We start from the raw sequence: 11658 nt of genomic DNA on the forward strand, positions 1-11658 counted from the left end.
GCAGTTCTACTCTATCTTCTAGGGTCATTACCAGTTGGAATTGATTCGATGGCTGTAAGTTGAAATTTTGACTCAGTGGAATATAAGCGTAGGGTTCAAACTTTCTTGGAAAAAACGCTATTATCTTTAATTCCATTTTCCATAACCTTTTTGAAGCCCCCTCATACAGCGACTCCATCCAAAGAAGAGTTTATTTCACTTGAAATATCTTTAAACTCAACATTATTAAGTTTAAATTTGCGGTTTGACTATTTTTTGAAATAGTTTGAAATAAAAACTTCTCTATTTGAGGTGTTAGACATATGTTTTTGTAGACATCTCATCGCATTTTGTAATTACTTCAAATTAAGGACATAGATTAAAAATCGACATGGGTATACACTCACAATCAAGTATTCTAAGATATATTGACTTCTTTTCAAATCATATAAACATATATTAATAGTCATCCACATATATGTTTTTATTTATTTCTTCAGCAACTGAGACAAGTTGCTGCATTACTGAGTTCTACGTATAACTATCTTTGATACTAAGATGAAGTTCAAAAACATCAACTTCAATAATTAGAAAGTGGAATTACTGCGGTTTATGTAATGTTCATCTGGTAGGAAAATACTCATTTGAATATAATTTGCTTCAAAAAGTAGATCTCTCACTTGTATCCTATGGGTATTCATCAAGGTAACAAGTGCTGGGAACTCTGTAGATGGAACCTTGTGAGGAGAATGACAGTGATGTCATAGACTCTTGTGGGAAACTTCTACAAGTGATATTTAGTCATCACAGAGACAACCAGAAACATGCATACTGAGTAAGGTGGGATCCAACGAGTGTAGTACAGAATGCAATAGTTTATGAATTTCTTGTCTTCCTGCGGAAGTTTAGCACAACACCACCTAATGAAGAGATGCAAAGGCTTAACCACCTGGCACTTTCATGATCTTGATGATTCGTAACTTGAAGATTCACAAAACTGAAATTCACCATTAAATAATATGGAAGAAAGTGATGAACATGATCAGCCTATCTCAGCAGGGAGGCAAGAAATTCGAAAGAGAAGACGGCCTAGCCAACCGATGGTAGACAAGTCCCAACAGACTGAAATGACAGAGAAAAAGAAGCACACAGCCACACCGCAATCATCTGGTCCCAAAGCTACCCATAGGCTTGGTAGTATTCCTGGAAACAAAGTAAACTATCCTGCCAAAGAATATGAGTCCCGTAGAGTATCTTCTCAACTTCAGCAAACTTGGACAAAAAGAAAACGTGGGCAGGAAATGATAGATAAATATCTTCAGACAGATGACATCGTAGAAGAGAACAAAGAAGTGAAGTCAGTTGGAGAAACAGTAGTGCCTGAAGAAAAGCCAGCTAATGTTGGAGAAGCAGCCCCTGAGTTGCTAGAAAGAGCTCGTGAAGTTGAAATTTCACCGCGAAAACAATCAGTTCAACTAAAAATAGACAGATCTCAGCAGACAAGTTGTACTGGGGACTGGACCACGATGAACACTCCACAAATAGAAATGGCGGACAAGGAACAGCAGACATACTTCAGTGAATCAGACATGGCATTTGGTTACAAGCCTGGTGGTTCTTTCACAAAGTCAAAGGAAGGTGCCCAGAAACGTAAGTCCTCAGGGAAGATTTTTGGTAGTGAACATCCTGAATTTCAAGCAGGAACAAGTAGCAAAGAGGAAATCATGCAGAAAGGTCTCCACAAAGCTTCAATTAGTGAGCCAACTCCAGTATTCTTTTCAGAACATGAACCAAGGAGTGAGGTACTGCTAACTGCTTTGGAAAATGGTCCTTTTGTTAAAGAAGATGAATCTGTTGAAACAAAACTTCCCTCAGATGTCAAAGTCTTGTCTGAAGTACAGCCTTTGGATGCAGAAGAAACCCCTGCTGAAGGCCCGTCACCAACAATTGAAGACACTTCTGTTGGAAAACAGCCCACAGCTATTGAAGAAGTCCCTGTTGAAGCACAGGCTCAAGTAGCTGGAAAGACTCCTACAGATGAGGCCCCAGACGAACCTCATTCTCCATCAGCTGATGAAGCCACTGTAGAAATACAACCTCCACTGGCTGAAGAGGCGACTTCAGAAGGGGCTGCTGCAAAACTAGAACCTGTTGCTATGAAAGAGACGTCTGTTGAACCTCAGGCTCCACCAGTCGAGGAAGTTAAGGCAGATGAAACTCCTACTAAAGTAGTATCTTCCAAAGCTGAAGGGAGTTCTGTGGAAGAGATTGCCCTTACTGAAGAGGCACCTGTGGAAGAACTGTCTCCACCACGTAAGGATGCTTCTGAAGCAGAGGCTGCTGCTACAGAACAGCCCACCCCTGCCGAAGACACTCTCGTTGAACATCAGCTTTCACACAGTGAGAAGGGCACTGGTGAAGAACAGCTTCCTGAAGAGTCAACTGAAGAGGCCTCCGAAGGAGAGGCATCTTCTAAAGTTCAGGCTCCACCAGACAAAGGGACACCTTTAGAAGAGATTGCAGCTGAGCTTCACCCTCTACTAGATGAAGGACCTCCTACAGAAGAGGCCCCTGCTGAAGTTCAATCGCCACCCCCTGAAGTCCAAATAGAAGAACCCCCTGCTGAAGTTCAATCTTCACCACATGAGGTCCAAATAGAAGACTGTCCTGCTGAAGTTCAGTCTCCACCACCTGAGGTCCATATAGAAGAACCCCCTGCTGAAATTCAATCTTCCCTAGAGGAGGAGGCCCCTGCACAAGAATTCCCTGCTGAAGTTCAATCTCCACTAGCAGAGGAGGCTCCTGCACAAGAATTCCCTGCTGAAGTTCAATCTCCACTAGCGGAGGAGGCTCCCACAAAAGAACTCCCTGCTGAAGTTCAATCTCCACCACCTGAGGTCCAAATAGAAGAACCCCCTGCTGAAGTTCAGTCTCCACCACCTGAGGTCCATATAGAAGAACTCCCTGCTGAAGTTCAGTCTCCACCATCTGACATCCATATAGAAGAACCCCCTGCTGAAGTTCAGTCTCCACCATCTGAGGTCCATATAGAAGAACCCCCTGCTGAAGTTCAATCTCCACCATCTGAGGTCCATATAGAAGAACCCCCTGCTGAAGTTCAGTCTCCACCATCTGAGGTCCACATAGAAGAACCCCCTGCTGAAGTTCAGTCTCCACCATCTGAGGTCCATATAGAAGAACTCCCTGCTGAAGTTCAATCTCCACCACCTGAGGTCCATATAGAAGAACTCCCTGCTGAAGTTCAATCTCCACCACCTGAGGTCCAAATAGAAGAACCCCCTGCTGAAGTTCAATCTCCACCAGCTGAGGAGGCTCCCGCAGAAGAACTCCCTACTGAAGTGAAATCTTCACCAGCTGAAGAGGGCCTTGAAGAAAATGTCCCTGCTGCAAGTCAGCTTCCATCACCTGAAGAGATGTTAGCAGAGGAAATCCCTGCAAACGTCGCGTTTACCCACACTGAAAAAGGTCCAGATATACAGTTTCCAGTAGCTGCAGAAGCTCCTGCAGAAGAGGCTCCTGCTGAACCTCAGCATCTCCCAACAGAGGAAGACCCCCACAAAGAACTTCCTGAAGAACTTCCTGATGAAGCTCAGCATTCATCAGGTGTGGAGGTGCGTTCAGTTCCTGGTGAGCCTCAGCCTTTACTACCTAAGGAGGTCCTTGAAGAAGAGTCTCCTGCTGAGCCTCAGTCTCCATCAGCTGAAGAAGCCCCAATAAAAGAGGTCCCTTCTGAAGTCCAGCCTCTACCCGCTGAAGAAATAACTGCAGAAGATGCTCCTGCTGAATCTCAACCTCCACTAGGGGAGGAAGTTCCAGTAAAAGAGTCCTCTCATGAAATTCAGGTTTCACCTGCTGTAGAAAATTCTATAGAAGAGACCTCTGGTGAAATCCAGCCTCCATCAGCTCAGGTAGCCGATGATGCTGAAGCTCAGTCTCCACCAGCTGAGAAGGCACCTGAGGACGAGGCTACTGAACTTCAGTCTCCACCAGCTGAGAAAGCTTCTGCAGATAAAGTCCCTGCTGAAGTTCTGCCTCTACCAGCTGAGAAGGCTCCTGAGGATGAAGCTATTGAAGTTCAATCTCCACCAGCGGAAGAAGCTTCTGCAGATCGAGTCCTAGCTGAAGTTCAGTCTCCACCAGCTGAGACTAGTTTTGCAGAAGAGGTCTCTGCTGAAGTCCAGGCTCCACTAGTTGAAAAGGATTCTGCAAAAGAGATCCCTTCTGATGTCCATCCTCTACCAGCTGCTGAGGTCCCTGTAGAAAATAATCCTGCTGGACTTGAGCCTCTACCTGTTGAAGAAGTTACTTCTTTAGAAAACACCCCTACTGATAAGTAGCGTATCCTTGCAGAGGACAACAAGGTTAAGAATTCCTTATAGAAGATACCACTGTAAAAGCTCATGCAGAGGGATTCTTGGAAAGTGCCTGCTGAGCTTTCCTTCTCCGGGCAGCAGATAGTCCAGTGGTAAAATGAGATTCATTTGGTCTGGAAACAATTTCTAAAGCTGAAGAGGTTCCAATCTGAACCCTAAACTTCAAAGAAAAAAAATCTGGTTTTGAAAATAAGCCTACTAGTTCTGTTGAAATAGAGAATGTCTTCCATACACAAAGAAATCTCCTCCTTAACCACTGGGCAGATATTGACTACAAGCTGTGATCAACTAGATGCTAGTGGGTCCGGATTTACATACTTTAGGAAGAGTAGGGCATTGAGCTCTGGTGCACATTGAAAATCAATAAAAATGATAGCCATTTAAAATTTCTTGCTGTTATCATTAAAATGTAAGTGTGTAAAATATCTAAAATAAAATAAGCTTGATTGAAATAATCATATTTTCTACATTAAATTCTTCTTGACAAGAGGTGAGTATACTCTGAAGCCATATTTTCTAATTACGAGACGTGCATTTCTAGTAATTATTTTTATTCTTTTACCTTTCTTTTTTTATTTTACTTATTTTTATCATTTTATTAGGGGCTCGTAGAACTCTTATCACAATCCATACATACATCAATTGTGTTTTTATCATTTTATTAGGGGCTCATACAACTCTTATTAGGGGCTCGTACAACTCTTAACAATCCATACATACATACATACATCAATTGTGTAAAGCACATTTGTACATCATTGCCCTCATCATTCTCAAAACATTTGCTCTCCACTTAAGCCCTGGCATCAGCTCCTTATTTTTTCCCTTCCCACCCCATTCCCCACTCCCTTATGAACCCTTGATAATTTATCAATTATTATTTTGTCATACCTTGCACTGTCTGATGTCTCCCTGCACCCACTTTTCTGTTGTCCACCCCCCAGGGAAGAGGTTATATGTGGATCCTTGTAATCGGTTCCCTCTTTCCAACCCTAGTAGCTTCGAAGGGAAAGTTTATTCCCCTACCCCCACCCTACAACCCCCGGTTCTCAATTAACTTAAATATTTGAGTTTTGATTGCACATGTAGAGTTATGATATTTTTATTACAATTCAACATATCTCTTATCTTTCCATTTTATTTTTTTCTGAGACATACATTTACTTCCTGGTTTCAGAGCAAATTTCCTTTTCTATCCTTTTCTGTATTTCACATCTCAAAGTGTGGAGAGGGACATTTATTTCTTTTGTAATGAAACTCAGATGATCATAATGAAGTACTGAAAGAGCGATACGAGACTAAAGAGAAAAGTAGACAGAGACATTTATACCTGCATTTATTGGGGGCACATTTCAGTTTCGCTTTGGCTTCACTTTAAATAATAATATGGCATGCCCTTTGGAAGGTTTAGTTTATGCTTTGTGCACTCTGAAGTTTGGATGAGGACAAATTTAGAATGAAATGAAATCATTTTAGTATAAGCTATTGAATTTGTTGAAGAGTAATTATGAACATTGCAAGGTTTCTCTGTTAAAGTGTCTATGGTTATGAAAGAAGTTCTGGTTGCACAGTGAAGAAATACTCAGCAGAAAGACCTGGAACTCTGCACTATATAAAGATTACAACCTCCTACACTCTCACACGGGCTACTTTGACTTGACATCAACTCAACATCAGTATGGAAACTTCTCGAAAAATGTACTGTGCAGGTACAAATCAGTTGCAAAGTACTGAGATGTTGATATTATTTTATTTAAAATATCTTAATTTTTAAGTGCATTTTACCATTAAGTGATATCTTGATGAAAGATTCCATATCGTTAAGTAATTTCGTAAAATGATTTTATTTTTTTCAGCTTTGATATTTTTTTAAAAAAGGATTTCATTTTGGCTATATTCCCCTACATCAGTGATACCAAGTGCATATATTACTTAAGCTAAGTTTTTCCAGTTTTATAAGTGTTTTCAAAGCACACTTATTCTGGTGTATGACAAGGCCAACAAACATTAGTCTATATTACATAGAATGTGAGTTGCTCTTCAGAAATTCCCATGTATTTTGTTATCTTAGGTTTTCTGAGCCACTAAAAGCCAGTTAATCAGTTTTTCTAAGTTTTAAGATATTTTCCCCTATTTTATATTTTCTGTGTGCCTTGTTTTCTTTGTAAAATCAGAATTATATGGGAATTCACAACTGCGTTCATCATGGAAAGAGAGCACATTAAATAAATCTGATATTTATTAATCAGCAAGATTGGACACCTTTCAACAGTAATTAGATGTTAGCTGGAGCTGAGGTTGAGGCTGTGGTCAGGTCTAGGGTTGTTTGGGAAATCCCAGAGTCATAATTAAGAAGAACTAGAAAATGAGGAAAAGTAGGGAATTACAGCAGGAGTAAGTAGAGAACATTTTATAAAGGAAGAGCATAAGTAACAGACATTTTTTAAATAACTAGGAAATAGGATAATTTGTTTTTAGAAATCATTTATCAAAAATAATTCAGAGTAGAAACACATACAGATATGTGCATCAGCTTCAAGAATGATACCAAGCAGGTGATAGTTAAAAATGTTACTATGTATGAGATATTTTATCGGTTGCTCTACTGAACTATAATGTGTGTACAATAAATTGCATGTAGTTCAATTATTCAATGTAATGGGTTTTGATATGTGCATACATTCATGTGAAACAATCGCCACAATGAAGATAATGAACATAGCCATCATGAACATACTCATCATTCTCAAAATTTCTCTTTGTGAACATTGAATTCTCTTTTTTTCCCCCTTACCTCTTAATCTCACAATCCATTTCCAGGAAATCAATGAATGATCTTTTTTCAGACAATAAATTTTGCTTTATTCTTGACTTTAATGCAAATAAAATCATATAATGTGCTCCTTTTTGCTTGTTTGACATCATAGCTTAAGATTCATATATGTAAATATCAATATTTTGTTTCTTTGAATCCCAAATTTCATTTCTTAGTGATTGATTTCTATTCCTTTGGGAATTACACAATTTTATCAATCAATTGTTTATGGGCATTTTGCCTTGCAGTTTTTGGCTTGTACAAATAAAGCTGCTTTTAGCATGCAGGCACAAGTCTTTGTTAGACAAATACTTTGATTTGTCTCATGGAAATAACTAGAAATAAAATATCAAGGCTTTGTGTAGATGTTTAAATTTTTAGAAGTGGAAAAATTGTTTCTAAAGTGATTTGTACCGTTCCATAGTGTGGATATAAAAATGAGCTTTCTAATCCTGGAAAGATCTACAGTCTCACAAATCCAAAGGGGCAATTCTACTCTGTCAGATAGGGTCAGATTCAAGGTGGAATTGACTTGATGACAGTCAGTGGCTGAGTGAATGGAGTGCTAGCAGAACTTGTACATTACCAGTAATATGTTGGAATGGAAGTTGCATCAAATCCAACTCAGCAGTTGATATGACAAGTCTGTCAAATAGTAGTCATTTCATCAAAAATATAGTGGAGTCCTTGTGATTTGACTGTTTCCCAACTGACAAATATTGTTGTACATCTTGTCATGTACTTATTCGTACTTAGCATGTCTTATTTGGTGATACTCCTTAAATCTTAGGCCCATTTAAGGATTTGGGTTACTATTATTGCGCTGTAAAAGGTCTTTGGGTCATCTAGATGAAAATCCTTCGTAAAAATCCATATCTTACAAATATTTTGTCCCAAACCTTGCCTTTTATGTTTCCTGATTGTTTCTTCTGTCTTGTATGTGTTCGCCATGTTTTCTTCCCTGTAATGTCGTGGTTGTCCTTTTTCTATCAGTCTAATGAAATGGACTGGAAGTATTTCCTCCTTTATATTTATCCAAAAGACTTTAATTGGAAGTGATACGAGTTATTAAACATTTGGTAGAACTCAGGGAAGCTGCTTGGGCTTGAAGTTTTCTTTGCAGGAGGTTTGTAAACTAAAAATTAGACTTCTCTATTGAGACATAGCGCTATATTCATTTTGCTTGTTTCCCTGTGGGCGACCTTTGGTAGTTTGGGACTTTCAAGAAATTTGCTAATTCTATCTAAGTTATAGAAATTATTAGCATAAAGTAGTTGATGACATTTCTTTATATATTTTTATATCTGTAGAATCTTGGGTTCTATTATCATGTACTCTAATTATAATATTGGTATAGTCATCTTTCCCCACCATCACTGAGTAATATCACTTGAATTTTACCACTTTTATTGATATTAAACAATTTATTTTGGTTTCATTGAGTTCCATTTTTTAAAATTTCTATTTCCTTGATTTTTGTTATGTATTATTTCTTTTATTCCTCTCACATCTAGTTAATCATTTGTTCTTTTTTATAATTTCTTAGGATGGAAGCTCTTGATTTGAGTCTATTAATTTTTGCTATAGAATTTTAATGCTGTACACTTTTGTCATTCCACGTGTAATAATGTGTTTTCATTTTTATTCTACTAAATATTTTATATTTTATAACTTTCAATTTTTTGAGTCATATATTATTTAGTAATGTTATGTAGTTTCCAATTATATGGAAAATATTCAGGTTTGTTGGTGCAGTTATTAATTTTTCATTTAATAACGTGCCCCAGTTTGATGTTGTTATTTTTTTAAAATATATTGAAAACTTTTTAATTTGTTGAGGTTTGTTGACAGTCCATTATGTGGTCTATCTTGGTAAATGTTCTGTGCTTTTTACAAAGAATACATATCTGGCTCTCTGGGGTTGAGGGATGTATAAATGATAATTTTAGAATGAATATTTGGTTGATAGTGATGCTCCTATCTTAATAGTTACTGATTTTCTATCTACTTGTTCTGTATATTGCTCAGTAGGATAAAATCCTGACTCATTGTGGGTTTATGTGTTTCTCCTTGAAACTCTGCTTTTCTTAATATGTTTTGAAGTGCTCCTGTTAGGTACATAAATGCTTAGAATTACTCCATTAAAAATATATCTGATATATATATGTATATGTATATATATGTGTGTATGTGTATATACATATACCATATTGAATGAAAGGGGAAGTGCAGAGTGGAGACCCAAGACCCCAGTGTCTGCCACTGGAGATCCCCTCATAGAGGGGTTTAGGAGAGGAGATGGGTCAGTCAGGGTGTGAGGTAGTACCGATGAAGAACACAGTTTCCCCCCAGATCCTGGATGCTTCCTCCCCCCAACTACCATCATCTGAATTCTACCTTGCAGTACTGGATAGGGCAGAGGTTGTACAATGGTGCATATGGGGGCTGGAGGCACAGGGAATCCAGGGTGGACGATACCTTCAGGACCAAGGGTGTGAGGGGCGATGCTGGGAGAGTGGAGGGTGAGTGGGTTGGAAAGGGGGAACCAATTACAAGGATCCACATGTGACCTCCTCCCTGGGAGATGGACGGCACAGAAGCGGGGGAAGGGAGACTCCGGATAGGGCAAGATATGACAAAATAACGATGTATGAATTGCCAGGGGCACATGAGGGAGGGGGGAGCGGGGAGGGAGGGGATAAAAGAGGACCTGATGCAAAGGGCTTAAATGGAGAGCAAATGCTTTGAGAATGATTGGGGTAGGGAATGTGCGGATGTGATTTATACAATTGATGCATGTATATGTATGGATTGTGATAAGAGTTGTATGAGCCCCTAATAAAATGTTTAAAATATATATATATAAAAACCGCCATGTTAAAAATATATATATCTGAATAAGTCATTATTGTCATCTGTAAATGGGAATGATAATACTTTCTTAATCATGTTCTTGTGAGAAAAAAAATAAGTGACTATTATATATGTAATACTTTTATATAAATAAAATGAATTTAATAAAATATCAGTAAAGCTTTCATAATATAGTGCATGGAACATGGTAAGCCTTCAATTGATCATAAGGAATAAAATCTTTTATCTTATCCATAAGGCTTTTTGCCCAAATTACCCGTTGTTTCTCCTTTTTTAAAAAAAAATCATTTTATTGGGGGCTCGTACAACTCTTATCACAATCCATCCATCCATCCATCCATCCATGTGTCAGGCACATTTGTAGATTTGTTGCCATCATAACTCTCAAAACATTTGCTTTCTACTTGAGCCCTTGGTATGAGTATCTCATTTTTTCCCATCCTTCCTCACCCCTGCCCCTGCCCCTGCCCCCGCCTCCCGATTAACCCTTGATAATTTATGAATTATTATTATTTTGTCATGTCTTACACTGTGTGATGTCTTCCTTCACCCACCTTTCTGTTGTCCATCCCCCAGGAAGGGGGTTATATGTAGATCCTTGTAATAGGTTCCCCCTTTCTACCCCAAATTCCCTCCACCCACCTGGTATCATCACTCTCACCACTTGTCCTGAGGGGTTCATTTGTCCTGGATTCCCTGTGTTTCCAGTTCCTATCTGTAGCAGAGTACACCCTCTGGTGTAGTCAGATTTGTAACACAGAGTGGGGTTCATGATATTGAGGGGGGAAGCATTTAAGAACTAGAAGAAATTTGTATGTTTCATCATTGCTACACTGCGCCCTGATTGGCTCATCTCTTTGCCCGCGACCATTCTATAAGGGGATGTCCAGTTGCCTACAGATAGGCTTTGGGTCCCCACTCTGCAACCCCCCTCATTCACAATGATATGACTTTTTTGTTCTTTGATGCCTGATACCTGATCCTATTGATACCTCGCGATCCCACAGGCTGGTGTGCTTCTTCCATATGGGTTTTGTTGCTTTTCAGCCAGATGGCCGATTGTTTATCTTTAAGCCTACAGGACCCCAGACACTATACCTTTTGATAGCTGGGCACCATCAGCTTTCTTCACATTTGCTTATGCACCAACTTTATCTTCAGCAATTGGTCGAGAAAGTGAGCATCATGGAATGCCAGTTTAATAGGACAAAGTGTTCTTGCATTTGGGTGTACTTGGGTGGAGGCACAATGTCTATCTGCAACCTTAATACTAAACCTGTAAATATATGCAAATAGATATATTTTCCCATCATTATATATAAATATATTTACATATGTACATGACTGTATTGAGACCTATATAAATGCCCTTTGCCTCCTAGTTCTTTCCTCTACTTCCTTTGACTTTCCTCTTGTCCCACTAAAATGCTCTGCCTTCATTTGGGTTTCAGTAATTCCTTTCAGTTACATTGCCTTTGATAAAGCCCTACCAGGCCTCATACACCTTGCCAACAATTTTGGATCACTTGTTGTTCCTTTGTTCCTGGGTTTGTTAACACCAGTTAATTTCCCCCACCTCCCCATCTCCCATGTACA

The 11658-nt window shown here is 39.0% G+C and overlaps 1 protein-coding gene across 1 annotated transcript; it reads left to right on the plus strand.

Moving 5' to 3' along the window:
* The first annotated feature begins 998 nt into the window (after nucleotides 1-998).
* FSCB (fibrous sheath CABYR binding protein) lies at nucleotides 999-4337 on the plus strand. Its single transcript, XM_075532204.1, has 2 exons — nucleotides 999-3338; nucleotides 3684-4337. The coding sequence occupies exons 1-2, from the start codon at nucleotides 999-1001 to the stop codon at nucleotides 4335-4337; spliced, it is 2994 nt and encodes a 997-aa protein (XP_075388319.1).
* Nucleotides 4338-11658: the final 7321 nt, after the last annotated feature.

The sequence above is a fragment of the Tenrec ecaudatus genome, chromosome 14, assembly GCF_050624435.1.
Source record: "Tenrec ecaudatus isolate mTenEca1 chromosome 14, mTenEca1.hap1, whole genome shotgun sequence".
Lineage (NCBI taxonomy): Eukaryota > Metazoa > Chordata > Mammalia > Afrosoricida > Tenrecidae > Tenrec > Tenrec ecaudatus.

Coding starts and splice junctions, on each gene's coding strand:
- FSCB (XM_075532204.1), top strand. CDS start 999: ATGGAAGAAAGTGATGAACATGATCAGCCTATCTCAGCAGGGAGGCAA. Junction 3,339..3,683: donor CAGAAGAACTCCCTACTGAA/GTGAAATCTTCA, acceptor TCTCCTGCTGAG/CCTCAGTCTCCATCAGCTGA.